The 17,182-nt window shown below is 40.4% G+C and overlaps 1 protein-coding gene across 2 annotated transcripts in view; it reads left to right on the top strand.

Annotated features, from left to right (window-relative positions):
* Nucleotides 1–17,182, top strand: part of LOC126194713 (reticulon-4-interacting protein 1 homolog, mitochondrial-like) — a 176,153-nt gene that overhangs the window by 121,682 nt on the left and 37,289 nt on the right. Inside the window, exon 9 of one of the 2 annotated variants that reach the window (XM_049932954.1) lies at nucleotides 10,339–11,851. The exons of the other annotated variant lie outside the window; for it this stretch is intronic. Coding sequence (XP_049788911.1) covers nucleotides 10,339–10,378 — 40 coding nt within the window. The 3' untranslated portion in view covers nucleotides 10,379–11,851. Of the gene's footprint in view, nucleotides 1–10,338; nucleotides 11,852–17,182 lie in introns of those variants that run through there. 2 annotated transcript variants of the gene reach the window in all.

The raw sequence follows: 17,182 nt of genomic DNA, 5'->3' as shown, positions 1-17,182 counted from the left end.
ATTAGCCTCACTGCTGATGAAGTACAAGTCTCACTATAAACTTTACACTCTCATAGCCAGTGACATGACCTGACAGACACCAACTAGAATAGCGACTGAGCTAGTAACTGAGCTGACTGCGACTGACTCTGTCTGCGACTGGGCTGGCTGGCTGTGACTGACAACACTCCGGTCCGCGGCGGCGATCTAAATACTGGCAGTCGAGAGGGTGTTGGCGGCTCATTGCTTGCGAATCTGTCTTTGGCCTCTCTTCTGATAGACTGATGTGGTGGTGACAGCTTATGCCAGCACATAAAGGGCAGCCAGGAATGAAAAAATACAAAACTCTACTTCATAAACCTTTGTTTTGTAGATCTGTCATAAGTGTTTTTGTAGACACTATTTTGATACCTTGTTAGTGTATGCCTTTGGCCAATTTGCCATTTCTCTATTTCTTCTGGAGGGGAGTCTTGATAAATTTGAAGAAAGACGTTGTTCCTGTAGGCTGTATTTTAAAACTGTACTTTATTTAGGACTGCCAGTTTAAAGCATTGCTCATTTTCAAGTGTATGTATAACATATGTGAATACATCATCCTCGAGAAATAAAAATTGTTTGCCATATGTGATTGTGTGCAGTATGGCTGTCAAAAAGCATTATCTCATTATGCGTTATCACAAACCACAGTGGCTTTGCACGCTTGAAAATAAGCAATGCTCAAAACCAGCAGTGCGTAATAAAGTACAATTTTAAAATACAGCCAGGTAGAATGATATCTTTCTTCAAACTCAATTCCTGTTTAAGATATAAAATACACAGACAATTTTCATGACTGTATGCGAAGATTCCTTACATATTTCACAAATAAATTTGTTTCATTACTGATATGTAAAATTGATGGTAGAGGAGATTCTACACAAACATGTATGTGTCTTTTTGTTTTATTTTTATAATTTCACTGCAGATAAGGCTTTATTTTGATAACATACACAGATAGGGCAGGACACATACATTTTCAGGAACCATAGACTATTTTGCAGAATAGTGTACTTAAGTACTGGAAGGTATAATTTTGAGGGACTCAGTCAAACTTTTATAACATTTCATGCAGCATTGGCTTATTGAATTTTTACAGTTGCTTGATCGATTTTGCATTCATGGCTTCTTTATAACATTTGCTTTGTTGCTTTAAAAATGGCTCGACCATCATTGTTTTTTCACTGAAAGCGTGCGAATCTCTCTCATCTGAGTGCACACTTCCCCCTCTGCCATGTTACACTCTCTGAGCAGGGCAAGGGAGAGGGGAGGGGAAACTGTGAAAGTGCTGCATGGGGCTTTGTTTCATATTTAATTTTTCTCAATGACATAGATCAGAGACAAAAGAAATTTTGCAGCACGAAGGAATTAACTGGTAGATGTAATGTACAGACAAACAAATTGGATGATTTATTCAAGAGAAAGAGCTTCACAAATTGAGTTAGTCAATTATGTGTTGGTGCACCTCTGTCCCTTACTCAAGTAGTTATTCGGCTTGACATTTTTTGTTGGATGCCCTCGTGAATGGTATTGTGCCAAATTCTGTCCAGCTGGCACTTAGATCATCAAAATCACAAGCTGGCTAGAGGGTACTCACAGTAATGTTTCAAGTGTTCTCAGTTGGGGAGAAATCCAGCAACCATGCTGGCCAAGAAGGTTTGGCAAGCATGAAGACAAGCAGTAGAAACTCTCGCCGTGTGCAAAGCGGACATTATCTTGCTAAAATGTAAGCCCAGGATAGCCTGCCATAAATTGCAACAAAACAGGGCATTGAATATTGTCAACATACCACTATGCTGTAAGACTGTTGCAGATGATGACCAAAGGGGTTTTGTTATGAAAAGAAATGGCACCCCAGGCCATCGCTCCTGGATGTCAGGCCGTATTGCAGTGGACAGTCAGACAGGTGTCCCACCACTGTCTGGGGCATGTCCAGACATGTCTTTGCTGGTCATTGGGGTTCAGTTCAAAGCAGAACTCGTCACTGAAGGATTCCAGGCTGAAGACATGTCTGGAGACTCCCCGGGTAGCACAGGGATACCAGCTGACTGTCACCTACCATTTGGCCTGACAACCATGAGTGGTGGTCTGGGGTGCCATTTCTTTTCGTAGCATGACCCCTTTAGCCCTCTGCCGCGGCACCCTTACAGCACAGCGGTACACCAATGATGTTCTATGCCCAGTTTTGTAGCCCTCATGGCAAACCATCCTGGGCTTACATTTCAGCAAGATAGTGCCCACCTTCACAAGGCGAGAGTTTCTACTTGTTGTCTTCTTATTTACCAAACCCTACCTGGGCCAGCAAGCTCACTGAATCTGTCGCCAACTGAGAACATTTGGAGCATTGTAGGCAGGGCCCTCCAACCATCTCAGGATTTTGATGATGTAACATGTCAGTTGGACAGAATTTGGGATGAAATCCCTCAGGAGGACTTCCAGCAACTCTTTATCAGTCAACACCAAGCTGAATAACTACTTTCATAAGGGCCAGAAGCGGACCAACACATTATTCACTTGCTCAATTTGTGAAGTTCATTCTCTTGCATAAATCATACAATTTTTGTGAAACTATAATCATTTGTTCACAAGTACATCACATCTATTGATTTCCATCCATCATGGTCCATTGGTTTTCTTGTCTTAGAGTGTATTTGTGGCATAAACTGTCAGAATATGGGCAGATGCAGACAGTTTCACAGATTTTTTTATCGCCCGGGTTTCCTCATAATCCTGACTTATTTAGTTTTATACTTGGAAAAAGCCTTTCAAATACACTCCTGGAAATTGAAATAAGAACACCGTGAATTCATTGTCCCAGGAAGGGGAAACTTTATTGACACATTCCTGGGGTCAGATACATCACATGATCACACTGACAGAACCACAGGCACATAGACACAGGCAACAGAGCATGCACAATGTCGGCACTAGTACAGTGTATATCCACCTTTCGCAGCAATGCAGGCTGCTATTCTCCCATGGAGACGATCGTAGAGATGCTGGATGTAGTCCTGTGGAACGGCTTGCCATGCCATTTCCACCTGGCGCCTCAGTTGGACCAGCGTTCGTGCCGGACGTGCAGACCGCGTGAGACGACGCTTCATCCAGTCCCAAACATGCTCAATGGGGGACAGATCCGGAGATCGTGCTGGCCAGGGTAGTTGACTTACACCTTCTAGAGCACGTTGGGTGGCACGGGATACATGCGGACGTGCATTGTCCTGTTGGAACAGCAAGTTCCCTTGCCGGTCTAGGAATGGTAGAACGATGGGTTCGATGACGGTTTGGATGTACCGTGCACTATTCAGTGTCCCCTCGATGATCACCAGTGGTGTACGGCCAGTGTAGGAGATCGCTCCCCACACCATGATGCCGGGTGTTGGCCCTGTGTGCCTCGGTCGTATGCAGTCCTGATTGTGGCGCTCACCTGCACGGCGCCAAACACGCATACGACCATCATTGGCACCAAGGCAGAAGCGACTCTCATCGCTGAAGACGACACGTCTCCATTCGTCCCTCCATTCACGCCTGTCGCGACACCACTGGAGGCGGGCTGCACGATGTTGGGGCGTGAGCGGAAGACGGCCTAACGGTGTGCGGGACGGTAGCCCAGCTTCATGGAGACGGTTGCGAATGGTCCTCGCCGATACCCCAGGAGCAACAGTGTCCCTAATTTGCTGGGAAGTGGCGGTGCGGTCCCCTACGGCACTGCGTAGGATCCTACGGTCTTGGCGTGCATCCGTGCGTCGCTGCGGTCCGGTCCCAGGTCGACGGGCACGTGCACCTTCCGCCGACCACTGGCGACAACATCGATGTACTGTGGAGACCTCACGCCCCACGTGTTGAGCAATTCGGCGGTACGTCCACCCGGCCTCCCGCATGCCCACTATACGCCCTCGCTCAAAGTCCGTCAACTGCACATACGGTTCACGTCCACGCTGTCGCGGCATGCTACCAGTGTTAAAGACTGCAATGGAGCTCCGTATGCCACGGCAAACTGGCTGACACTGACGGCGGCGGTGCACAAATGCTGCGCAGCTAGCGCCATTCGACGGCCAACACCGCGGTTCCTGGTGTGTCCGCTGTGCCGTGCGTGTGATCATTGCTTGTACAGCCCTCTCGCAGTGTCCGGAGCAAGTATGGTGGGTCTGACACACCGGTGTCAATGTGTTCTTTTTTCCATTTCCAGGAGTGTATGTATATTGGTCGAAACATTGATATTATATTTATAACCTCATTATGGACACATGAAAACTCTTCCTGAAGTAAACGACATAGAACACCTGGACAGTTTTAGTGAAAAATAATTTGTCTTTTACTCAGGAATAACACTGCAGGACTACCAGTTCCATCTACAGACGCGCAGGTATATTTTCAACTAAAATGGCAAATGATCTCAAAACAGATGTATGCCAGTATCCTCCAACATTTACAAAAGTTATTCCTGTAATTCTTTCAATGCCGCAATCAATTGTTGAAAATTCGTGTTTTCTTTAAAGCCAGTGAGCTTAGGGAAATTGATAGTGTTCCTTGTCAGGGGTTTTCCTTCCACAGTGCAGTTTTCTTTTTAAATGCATCCATTTTCGCCAAAAAGTCAGAAATAAGTTGCTTCTCACCTTGCACTGTCTTACTGGAGACAGTCAGCAGTCAACTCTATTTAAAATGCAAGGTCTGCAATCCATTCCTGCTCTTCTAATTTTCATTCTTGCTTTCCTTTATCCTTCAAAAATTCAGCAATAGGAGGTCTTAAATCAAAAACACATTCCAGACATGTCCTTTGACTTAACCAACGAACTGTGTAGTAATATACTGGGTTATGCAGTTAAAAGTAGCCCACATCCCTTTTGAATCCAAATGCAGTATTTCGACTTTGAAATAGAGTAAACATCTACAACAATGGACAGTTTTATGCAATAATGTACTGTTAGTATTCTTCTGTGAACATTTCAGTTTAGTTCACCAGTGAAGTTAGACACTTCTCTCTGCTGTCTGCTAAATGACTTTCTCAATAAAAGAAAGAGTTGAAATTGTGGAAGCATATGTGAAAACAGATTCAGTTAAGGAAACTCTAAACATTTTTGGGCTCATGTATCTGGACAGAGGACTACCAGTGAAGAGAATTGGTGCACCTACGGATCTGTGCAAAATGTAAAATGACAAAGAATTCCTTCTGTTCACACACCAGCTATTTTTGTGGACATACAATGAAGAACTGTTCAGAGCTCAAAGATGTCTACACATAAATTGGCCCAACAGGCACATGTAAGTTGGAAGGGTTGCCCGCAGATATTGAAAAGTTTTGATGTGAAGCTATATTGTGTTACGGTTGTGCAACAGTTACGGCAGGATGACAGTCAGAAACTTGTAGATTATTGCACGTGGCTTTTGAATAGCATCAATGAGACCTCTTCCATTGCATCATGAATGATAAAGCATGATTTCATCTTTTCACAGAACACAAAGTACTGGGCAGTGAAAGACCCTAAGACTGTATGTCAGCAACTGCTCCATGATGAAAAAGTCAGTGTATGGTGTGGTGTAAGAGGAATATGCATCATTGGACCAATATTTTTTGACACTACCCTCAACATCTTCCCCCATGAACCATGGACCTTGCCGTTGGTGGGGAGGCTTGCGTGCCTCAGCGATACAGATGGCCGTACCGTAGGTGCAACCACAACGGAGGGGTATCTGTTGAGAGGCCAGACAAACATGTGGTTCCTGAAGAGGGGCAGCAGCCTTTTCAGTAGTTGCAGGGGCAACAGTCTGGATGATTGACTGATCTGGCCTTGTAACATTAACCAAAACGGCCTTGCTGTGCTGGTACTGCGAACGGCTGAAAGCAAGGGGAAACTACAGCCGTAATTTTTCCCGAGGACATGCAGCTTTACTGTATGATTAAATGATGATGGCGTCCTCTTGGGTAAAATATTCCGGAGGTAAAATAGTCCCCCATTCGGATCTCCGGGCGGGGACTACTCAAGAGGACGTCGTTATCAGGAGAAAGAAAACTGGCATTCTACGGATCGGAGCGTGGAATGTCAGATCCCTTAATCGGGCAGGTAGGTTAGAAAATTTAAAAAGGGAAATGGATAGGTTAAAGTTAGATATAGTGGGAATTACTGAACTTCGGTGGCAGGAGGAACAAGACTTTTGGTCAGGTGATTACAGGGTTATAAATACAAAATCAAATAGGGGTAATGCAGGAGTAGGTTTAATAATGAATAAAAAAATAGGAGTGCGGGTTAGCTACTACAAACAGCATAGTGAACGCATTATTGTGGCCAAGATAGAAACAAAGCCCATGCCTACTACAGTAGTACAAGTTTATATGCCAACTAGCTCTGCAGATGATGAAGAAATTGATGAAATGTATGACGAGATAAAAGAAATTATTCAGGTAGTGAAGGGAGACGAAAATTTAATAGTCATGGGTGACTGGAATTCGTCAGTAGGAAAAGGAAGAGAAGGAAACATAGTAGGTGAATATGGATTGGGGGGAAGAAGTGAAAGAGGAAGCCGCCTTGTAGAATTTTGCACAGAGCATAACTTAATCATAGCTAACACTTGGTTCAAGAATCATAAAAGAAGGTTGTATACCTGGAAGAATCCTGGAGATACTAATAGGTATCAGATAGATTATATAATGGTAAGACAGAGATTTAGGAACCAGGTTTTAAATTGTAAGACATTTCCAGGGGCAGATGTCGATTCTGACCACAATCTATTGGTTGTGAACTGCAGATTGAAACTGAAGAAACTGCAAAAAGGTGGGAATTTACGGGGATGGGACCTGGATAAACTGAAAGAACCAGAGGTTGTAGAGAGTTTCAGGGAGAGCATAAGAGAACAATTGACAGGAATGGCGGAAAGAAATACAGTAGAAGAAGAATGGGTAGCTCTGAGGGATGAAGTAGTGAAGGCAGCAGAGGATCAAGTAGGTAAAAAGACGAGGGCTAATAGAAATCCTTGGGTAACAGAAGAAATATTGAATTTAATTGATGAAAGGAGAAAATATAAAAATGCAGTAAATGAAGCAGGCAAAAAGGAATACAAACGTCTCAAAAATGAGATCGACAGAAAGTGCAAAATGGCTAAGCAGGGATGGCTAGAGGACAAATGTAAGGATGTAGAGGCTTGTCTCACTAGGGGTAAGATAGATACTGCCTACAGGAAAATTAAAGAGACCTTTGGAGAGAAGAGAACCACTTGTATGAATATCAAGAGCTCAGATGGCAACCCAGTTCTAAGCAAAGAAGGGAAGGCAGAAAGGTGGAAGGAGTATATAGAGGGTTTATACAAGGGCGATGTACTTGAGGACAGTATTATGGAAATGGAAGAGGATGTAGATGAAGATGAAATGGGAGATAAGATATTGCGTGAAGAGTTTGACAGAGCACTGAAAGACCTGAGTCGAAACAAGGCCCCGGGAGTAGACAACATTCCATTAGAACTACTGATGGCCTTGGGAGAGCCAGCCATGACAAAACTCTACCATCTGGTGAGCAAGATGTATGAGACAGGCGAAATACCCACAGACTTCAAGAAGAATATAATAATTCCAATCCCAAAGAAAACAGGTGCTGACAGATGTGAAAATTACCGAACTATCAGTTTAATAAGTCACAGCTGCAAAATACTAACACGAATTCTTTACAGACGAATGGAAAAACTGGTAGAAGCGGACCTCGGGGAAGATCAGTTTGGATTCCGTAGAAATGCTGGAACACGTGAGGCAATACTAACCTTACGACTTATCTTAGAAGAAAGATTAAGAAAAGGCAAACCTACGTTTCTAGCATTTGTAGACTTAGAGAAAGCTTTTGACAACGTTAACTGGAATACTCTCTTTCAAATTCTGAAGGTGGCAGGGGTAAAATACAGGGAGCGAAAGGCTATTTACAATTTCTTAAGAAACCAGATGGCAGTTATAAGAGTCGAGGGGCATGAAAGGGAAGCAGTGGTTGGGAAAGGAGTGAGATAGGGTTGTAGCCTCTCCCCGATGTTATTCAATCTGTATATTGAGCAAGCAGTAAAGGAAACAAAAGAAAAATTCGGAGTAGGTATTAAAATTCATGGAGAAGAAGTAAAAACTTTGAGGTTCGCCGATGACATTGTAATTCTGTCAGAGACAGCAAAGGACTTGGAAGAGCACTTGAACGGAATGGACAGTGTCTTGAAAGGAGGATATAAGATGAACATCAACAAAAGCAAAACGAGGATAATGGAATGTAGTCAAATTAAATCGGGTGATGCTGAGGGGATTAGATTACGAAATGAGACACTTAAAGTAGTAAAGGAGTTTTGCTATTTAGGGAGTAAAATAACTGATGATGGTCGAAGTAGAGAGGATATAACATGTAGACTGGCAATGGCAAGGAAATCGTTTCTGAAGAAGAGAAATTTGTTAACATCGAGTATAGATTTAAGTGTCAGGAAGTCGTTTCTGAAAGTATTTGTATGGAGTGTAGCCATGTATGGAAGTGAAACATGGACGATAACCAGTTTGGACAAGAAGAGAATAGAAGCTTTCGAAATGTGGTGCTACAGAAGAATGCTGAAGATAAGGTGGGTAGATCACGTAACTAATGAGGAGGTATTGAATAGGATTGGGGAGAAGAGAAGTTTGTGGCACAACTTGACTAGAAGAAGGGATCGGTTGGTAGGACATGTTTTGAGGCATCAAGGGATCATAAATTTAGCATTGGAGGGCAGCGTGGAGGGTAAAAATCGTAGAGGGAGACCAAGAGATCAATACACTAAGCAGATTCAGAAGGATGTAGGTTGCAGTAGGTACTGGGAGATGAAGAAGCTTGCACAGGATAGAGTAGCATGGAGAGCTGCATCAAACCAGTCTCAGGACTGAAGACCACAACAACAACAACCCTAAACATGGTTGCAAATATAGAAATTTTTGATACATTTTGTGCCCAACTCACTGACTATGAAAGACAATACAGCTTCTTCCAGCAAGATGGGGCAACTTGCCACATGTCTAAGGTATTCATGGAATGACTCCATGATGGTTTCACTGAGGAACGAACTGTCAGGAAACATTTATTACTACTACGTTCGCCATATCTAACACCATTGATTTTTTCCTGTGGGGGCACTTGAAGAGCAAGGTATATGAAACTAATCCACACACAGTACATGAACTGAAAGACGTCATTAACTGTCAAGTTGCTGCTATCGATATCCGAACTTTACACCGAGTGTATCTGAATATGTTTAGACATGTACAGCTGTGTATTGATGTTGCAGGGGTCACTTTGCTCTTTGCTTCTGTAATTTCACTGCACTTCCTTCACACTTACACAGGCTCCTTTTATCTGTGCTACCCTGTATAACATGTTCCATCAAAAACTATTGCAACTGATGATGTAATAATGCATGGGACTACAGAAAATTAACTATTCACTAATTCCGGTTTATGCCTGAACATTTAACACGAAGTACTTCTTGATGTACAGAACAACAATTCACATACAAATCACCTGCTGCTCATTACAATTTTTAGCTCTTTCAACTTCAACTAAATCTTCGATTTCTTTGTGCGTGGTGCAAATTTGTGGTATCCATTGATTATGCAACTACATAATAGATACTGAGAGTTCTTTACTTCTCCTCTGTGATTCCTATTCATGTTTAAAGGATTGCAATGTTAGATCATTGGACTGCCTCTTTTTTTGTGCTAACAGCCACCAGAGCTATGAACTTCCTCTATACCGTAAACAAATTGCAAAGGATAAACAGCGCTTACACCTCTATTCTGCCTAACTGAAGAAAACTGTGTCAACCACAATAAGCCACACCAAATGCTTTAAGAAAGTATCACATCCACTGCTGAATAAAATGTTGTGCTATATTGAGAAGGACCACGCAAACCCGAGATGTACCGAACTGTGCTATGACAGGCTGAGTTTTGGACCGCATGTGTGCAGCACATTGTGCACTTGTGAAGGTTTGCACACTGTGGCCGACCCTGCTCTAGACTTATGTGCTTCACCAGTATTCATTCTTGTGAATGTGGAAGAAATGAGTTTGGTGCATAACAAAATGAATGCTAGAAAAATCTGTGTGATGTCTATGAAAGAATGAAATAATTATTACGAAAAGCTAGACCTTTTCCTCTTTTGTTATTGATGTTAATTTATTGGAGCAAGGCTTTTACATTTCATAAGTACAGAGACAAGCTTGGAAAACACCTGAAATATTTTCCATTTTCAGGACAATGTTGAATTACTTGCTAATCTTCCAGTATTAATTTAATAATTTTTAGAAAGAAATTCTTTCCAATGTTGACTCATTTGTATGTCTTAGATCTCCAAATGGCTGTACATGTGGAGCTTATGCACCCTAGTGAGCAGATGATCCTGGATGATGCAAGATTGTATTTGTCATTTGAAATCCATGTGTCACCATTTGATGAACTACAGTATTGATTCACAATAGTCATATAAATGCAACTGCATTTGCATTAATTTGCAGGGCATTTATTGTTTCAGTATCACCATTTACTGTTTAATTTTGTTAATATGTGTATAATGGGCTGATATTAGTTGGTGTTCGTATTGGTTTGTAGTAATTGACAGTATGCTGATTTTGCATGGTGTATTGTAATCTGTTACTTTTAAATGTTACACTGAACCACACTATGGTGCTTTGCTGTTTTCTTCCTTTATATTCAACTAAAATTATTGAACTAAATGTTGGTGCATTCAGTGAGAACTTTCTTCATTCTTTGGAGTGTCTTACTCTCAGGTGGCTACTCATTCATGAAAAATTCTAAGAGAGTAAAAAGTTGTTTTATGGAGATGTTTTTTCAGCTAAATCCCCAGGACTGTCAACAAATTGACTCAAATATACCACTGTGGATTTCAGAAAAACAGAATATTTATTTTATTTGAAATTGGGTTTCTTATTTGTATATCACTGTATTGCATTTTGCATGAAATGGGAATAAGAGTGTGTTAATCTTTAAGAAGACTTTATCAAATAAACTTTTATTATTTTTGTTTATTTTGTCACATCAATGGCTTCTTGTCGTCTTACTACAACAAGACACTGATCTGTTTCTTTGATTTGAAGGTGAGAAAAAAATGAAATAAAAGAAAACAGAGCTTTCACTATAAATCATTCTGTGTGACTTCACTGTAGAATTATTTGAGAATTTTTTAATGATATTCCACGCTGTTATTTATGTTTCTGCTCTTGCTACCAACAGAAAAGGTTTTCAGTGGTCGTCTTGCATGAGCGCTTTGTGATAGAACAGGAAATTTTTATTCATATGGCGCAATGTTTCACAGTTAGCTGTCTTTTGGACCAAAGTCAGTTTAAGTTTTGATACTACATTGCAGTTATTACCCAGCAGTTTGTGTGCTTGTAGAAATGTAATCAATAAGGCAAAAGATCTACTATGCAGTTACATGATGTTACAACAACAAATCTTTGAGATATTTGGTTTGAGACAGTTCTGCATTAACTCTGAGAACTAAAAGTTGTTGTTAAGCTGAGGCTAATCTTAATTGGTTAATTGTGCTAACAATTAAGTGGCTGGATATAGTGTTACCACTTATAAGATCAAATGATTTCAAGGCGCCGATTAATAAACTAGCAGAGACCTGCAGTGTGTGACAATAAAGCTTTAAAATTGTTTCATTGTATGAAAGCTAGCAGTTCGTAGGAGGGTAATTAAGAAAGGATGATCTTACACAGTTTTAATACTGGTATATAGCACTAATAAAATGAATATAGTGCCTTACAGTACAAATATTTTGTTAAGTGTTAAAATACATTGTTAATGCATATATTTTTTTAAATATGTAGCAATTACAAATAAATCAGAGATGTTTTCAGACGTTATTTCATTGTCAAGATGCATTTTCCATTGTTCCCATTAATCATACTACGCACTGACATCCCTACCTTCAAAGTGCAGGTCATTCCAATCTAAATACTGACCTATCTCCTTTATCTGTAAACATAATGAATGTATCAACTTTTCAGTAGTTCTGCCATGTCTTCCAGATAAAGGCACTGCCAAGAAAATAATGTAGTGTAATTCAACCCAACACATTCTTCAAATACAGTTGTTCAACTCACTTTACAGTTCATAATTTTAAGAAAGTTCACTATAAAGTCAGTGTTCTCTGACTGAAATCAGAATAGATTACCTTTTTTCTGGTTTTCTTGACCTTTGAATGACACAGGATATTCTAACTGTTGTAGAAGTTAAAAACACTATATATAAAAGTACTGACATGTTTGGTGTTATCATGAGACTGTACAGCATGATACTGAAAGTCATGGTCAGTCCTTTGTTATAACTGCTATTCCAGCAATTAAATGAATGACCACCTCTCTCAAGTGACCACAAAATTTTCAACAGCATGCTGTTATTGAATACCTTGTTCAAGAGGAAAAAATCTGCTGCTGAAATTTATCTCCAACTTCAGTGTGCACATGGAGATATGTTCAGGTTGCCACTTGAACAGTCTTCATGGTATGCGACAAGTGAAAAGTTGATGAGTACACTTCAAGCGCTGTACATCTCATTGTGAATGAAATTTCAAAAAACCCTCAGAGTAGAATGTAGCGTAGTGCAAGAAATAATTCAAAGTTTGGGCTATCAGAAAGTTTGTGCTCATTGCACCCTTCATTTATTAGCCAAAGGACATAAGGTTCAGAAAATAACCACTATTCAAAGCTGTATTCAGTTATTTCAGAATGAAGGAGACAGTGTTTTTATGAGTGTTGTGGAAAGTTATGAAAGTCATTATGAGCCTCAAACAGAATGTGAGAGTATCGAATGGCACCATTTGAATTCACCATCAAAAAAGAAAAGAAGACAGTGTGATCTGTTGTGAAAGTTATGGGAATCATCTTCTGGTTGATTTTCTTTAACCAGGACAGATCATAAATGCTGCCAGCAAAATCCTGATATTTTTGAAGCACTGCATGACAAATGCTTTGGGAAGAAGATTATCCTGCAACCCTATACCATGCAGCCTTACACTACTCATTTCACTGTGGGGGCAGGTGGACTTTGTAACCTCCTTAAAGTCTCAATTTGGCACCATACGACTACTGTCAGCTGTGAAGTGCTGTCAAACACCCAGAAGGTGATGCATCAGTGTATCCAGGCAGGCAGAATGGACTTCTACCGCAAGAAAATTTTCAGATGTACAGAATGATGGGAAAATGTGTGCAAAGAAATTGAAAACTGACAAAAATGTCTGGTATGTAATGCTTTGTCTAAAAATTAAAAACTAATATTCGTAATTGTGGGTCATTCATGACCTTCAGTGTGACTGTAGTATTATGTAAACAATTACACCCAAAACAAAAGGTGTGAAGTGTGTACAGATAGCTAGAAGCTACATGTTTATCATTCTATGAAACCGACTTCTGATATGTGTTCTGTGCATGGAACATTTCAGACAACAAGACTCAATTTTCCAGTAAATACCAGTGCAGTAAGTGTGTGTGACTTCTGTTTCAAGTCTATGTCACTTTTACAGTGTGCCCTCTTTTCTTGATCCAGGCACTCAGGGGATAAGGAACAGGGTGTAGTAATTTTTACCATTCTCATACAGTGCTGTCACCAAACGTGTTTGTTTTGCATCTCATAAGTATCATTTGCAATGGTAGAAATGACACATAGAAGTAACACTTTCATGGATATCCAGTGCTTATACATTCAAGTTCAGATCTGGTGCTCATTTGTAATAGTGAATATGAAATTAAATTAAGCCCATTGTAGGACATTTACTGTTGGATTTCAAAGATTGGTAGTAGTTGGAATGGGCAAGAAATCTGCCAATGAGAACTATAGTGCCTATGAGTGGAGAAAAGATGGACAGTAAAAAATATCACTTTCAACACACAATATTTAATATTGAGTAATCAATATATCCATCATAATTTAGACATCAACGATATATATCGATTTCTCTCCCTCCCCCCCCCCCCCCCAAGTTCTTCATTCTATTGGATCTCTTCTTTCTTTCCTCCTCTGATATCTGAATCAGTTTCCTGGCGTTGATCTTAGCTTGGAACCTCTTAGTTTTGTCTTTGGTCACAGTCGTGGCTGTATCATTCTTTAACATGACTTCGGCAATCTGGAGTTGTCTCAAATCCTTTTTCCACTTCCTTAAACTGACTGGGTTTAGTCCTTTTTTTGTAAAAGAAGTCAAAGATTCGTTTAGTTAGTCTACTGGGATTCATTCGGAGTATGTGTCCATAGAAATCAATCATCCTTTTCCTCGTGGTTTTCGAGAGTCTCTCCAACTTTGTATAGATGGCTTCATTTCTATAGAAAACTTCTTTGTTATTTTGGAATTTGGGACCCATGATCTTCCTCAAAATTTTCCTCTCCTTGGTTTCGAATTTCTCCATTTGCCCTTTCTTCGCCATGACTAGTGTCTATGCTGCATAGAGTGCTTCCATCTTAATTACTGTGTTATAATGCTTTATTTTGGTGTTTCAAGAGAGGGCTTTCTTATTGTGTGTGTTTTTGGTTTGCTGGAAAGCTAGTTCCATTTTGGTCCTTCTTGCTTTCCTTTCAAGGTTGTTCCATTCAGTCCATTCCCCTAGGTACTTGAAACTCCTAACCACCTCTATTTTTTGAGCTCCTACTTTAATTCTCTTAGGAGTATCTAGTATATTCCTCACAATCTTCATTTTTTCATAAGAAATCTTAAGTCCTATCTTCCCTGCCTGCCCTTGTAAATTGGCAATTTGTTCTTTATCTTCCTCCCATGTTTACACGAGCAGCACCATGTCGTCAGTAAATGAGAAACACATAATTGTGATTCCTTTGTTTTTTAGTCCAAGTCTTATTGCCCCTCTCGTTTTTGCATTCCATTCCCGCACAACTTTTTCGAGTGCCCAGTTAAACAGCAGGGGTGAGAGACCATCCCCTTGTCAGACCCCTGTTCTGATCTCAAAAGGTTCCAATAGTTCTGACTTTAGAGGATGTATTTGTGAGCGTCTCCTTGATGATGTTTTCCAAGCTAAGCTCCTTCAAAATATTGAACAACAACATTCTATCTATGGAATCATAAACTTTTTGGAAGTCTACAAAAGTCACTGTATATGGTTTTGCCCTCTGCTTCTGATATACTAAAATGTTTCTGAGGTTTAAGGTCTGTCCAGGGCAGGATCTTCTTTTCCTAAACCCTGCTTAATACTTCCCAGTTTGGCAATCCAACTGAGATTCTGCTCTTTCTAGTAAAGCTCTGGACAATATCTTGTAGGTCACATGCACTAGGGAAATCCGTCTATAGTTGTTGGGATCAGATTTAGGACCTTTTTTGTGAAGAGGATGTATCAGGGCCATTTTCCATTCATGTGGAATGATTCCTTTCTTCCATATCTCCTCAAAAAGTTTCCGGAGTAAGAAAATTGCAGTTTTGCTAGCATACTTCCATAATTCAGCTGTTATCCGATTTTGCCCTGGCCTTGAAATTTTACATATATTGATATTATTATGGAAAAATATTGATTTTTTTTACATATATCAATATTTTTTGCCCGTCTGTAACTAGGGGCTCAGTTGTTAGGAAAAGTTTGACAAACAGTATATAAAGTTGTTGATTGCTTTACAAATCCTGCACTGTATCATTTACGTAAAAAAGTTAACTCCGCTGGCTGGTGTCAGCACTGTTCAATCAAGTAGCTCAGTTGGCATCACAAGGCTGAGTGTACTCCATTCCCCCCCCCCCCCCCCCACACACACACACACCAAGTAAAAATCCCTGTCAGTGCTAGGAACTGAATCTAAGAACTCCAAATGGCAGTCAGTCGCACTAACCACTCATCTATGAGGTAGACCCTATATATAACAGTTATGAGTGTACAGCATCTTTGATTAGAAAAGAAATGCGTACACTTCTTTCGAATTTAATGTTGAAGTTTTCTGAAGTTATCCTCCAGCTCAAAGAAGACATTAAATCTGTTACAATGATAACTCCTATTAGAAAAAGTTTATTCTTTCCAGCCTGAACAATGTTGGAGTAATTACCTGGAGAACATGGCTGCACACAAATAAATTGTACAATCATCTTTGTATGAGGGGCATACCATATGTAATGCGAACCATTTTTTTTTCTAAGAGCAGGTTAGTTTTATTCAGGATTCTGGTACACCATATTATTCCCCACTCTTTTGGCTTCAAAACCACATTTGTCAACTTAATCTCTGCTCAATGCAACACCCTCATGCCACCTTACTGTGATGGCCTGTCTGCCCCCGTGGTACCACTTTACTGATCGGTGTCAGAGCCAATGTCTTGCTTCATCAGTAATCTTCCTGTCATCCACATACTGCTTCCCACGTAGTGCATCCTTCATTGGGCCAAACAGATAAAATCCACAAGGTGCGAGATCTAGGCTGTATGGTAGATAAGGAAGAACAGTCCAGTCATCTTTCTTGAGTTCCACTGGGCTGCACAGACTTGTGTGAGGCCTTGCTTTGTCATTTACAAGAAGACACACCAGGACTGATATTGTATCACGAGGGAAGACATCAAACAGAATAATCTCTTCAGGGAAGAATGTCACAATAACTTTACTGGCTGAGGGTGTGGCTTTGAACTTTTTCTTCAAATGAAAGGAGGTGTGGTGTGACTCCATAGATTGCTGTTTTGTTTCCAGTTCGAAGCGATAAACCCATGTTTCGTCACTTGTGACAATGTTTGTCAAAAAAATTGTCATGGTCAGCCTTTTAATGTGCAAGCAATTCTGCACAGATGGTCCTTCATTGCTCTATACGGTTTCCTGTTATGTGGCAAGGAATCCAGTGCGTGCACATCCCTCTGAGTACTCCAGCTGCTGGATGAGTGTGTCAAGACTACCAACAGAGATGTCAAGTTGAGCAACGAGGTGTTTGATTGTGATACACATTGGAAGATACACATTGATGATCTGCTGAAACGTTTGAGTTCAGCTACTTATGCAATAAGGGTCATTGCAAATTTTGATGATAAACATCTTAGTAAATTAGCTTACTACACCTATTTTCACTCATTGCTTTCATATGGCATCATATTTTGGGGTAATTCATCACTGAGGAATAAAGTATTTATTGCACAAAAGCGTGTAGTCAGAATAATAGCTGGAGTCCACCCAAGATCATCCTGCAGACATTTATTTAAGGATCTAGG

The sequence above is a fragment of the Schistocerca nitens genome, chromosome 7 (genome assembly GCF_023898315.1).
Source record: "Schistocerca nitens isolate TAMUIC-IGC-003100 chromosome 7, iqSchNite1.1, whole genome shotgun sequence".
NCBI lineage: Eukaryota > Metazoa > Arthropoda > Insecta > Orthoptera > Acrididae > Schistocerca > Schistocerca nitens.
The sequence above is the reverse complement of the archived record's forward strand: the minus strand, read 5'-3'. Positions and strand labels throughout refer to the sequence as shown.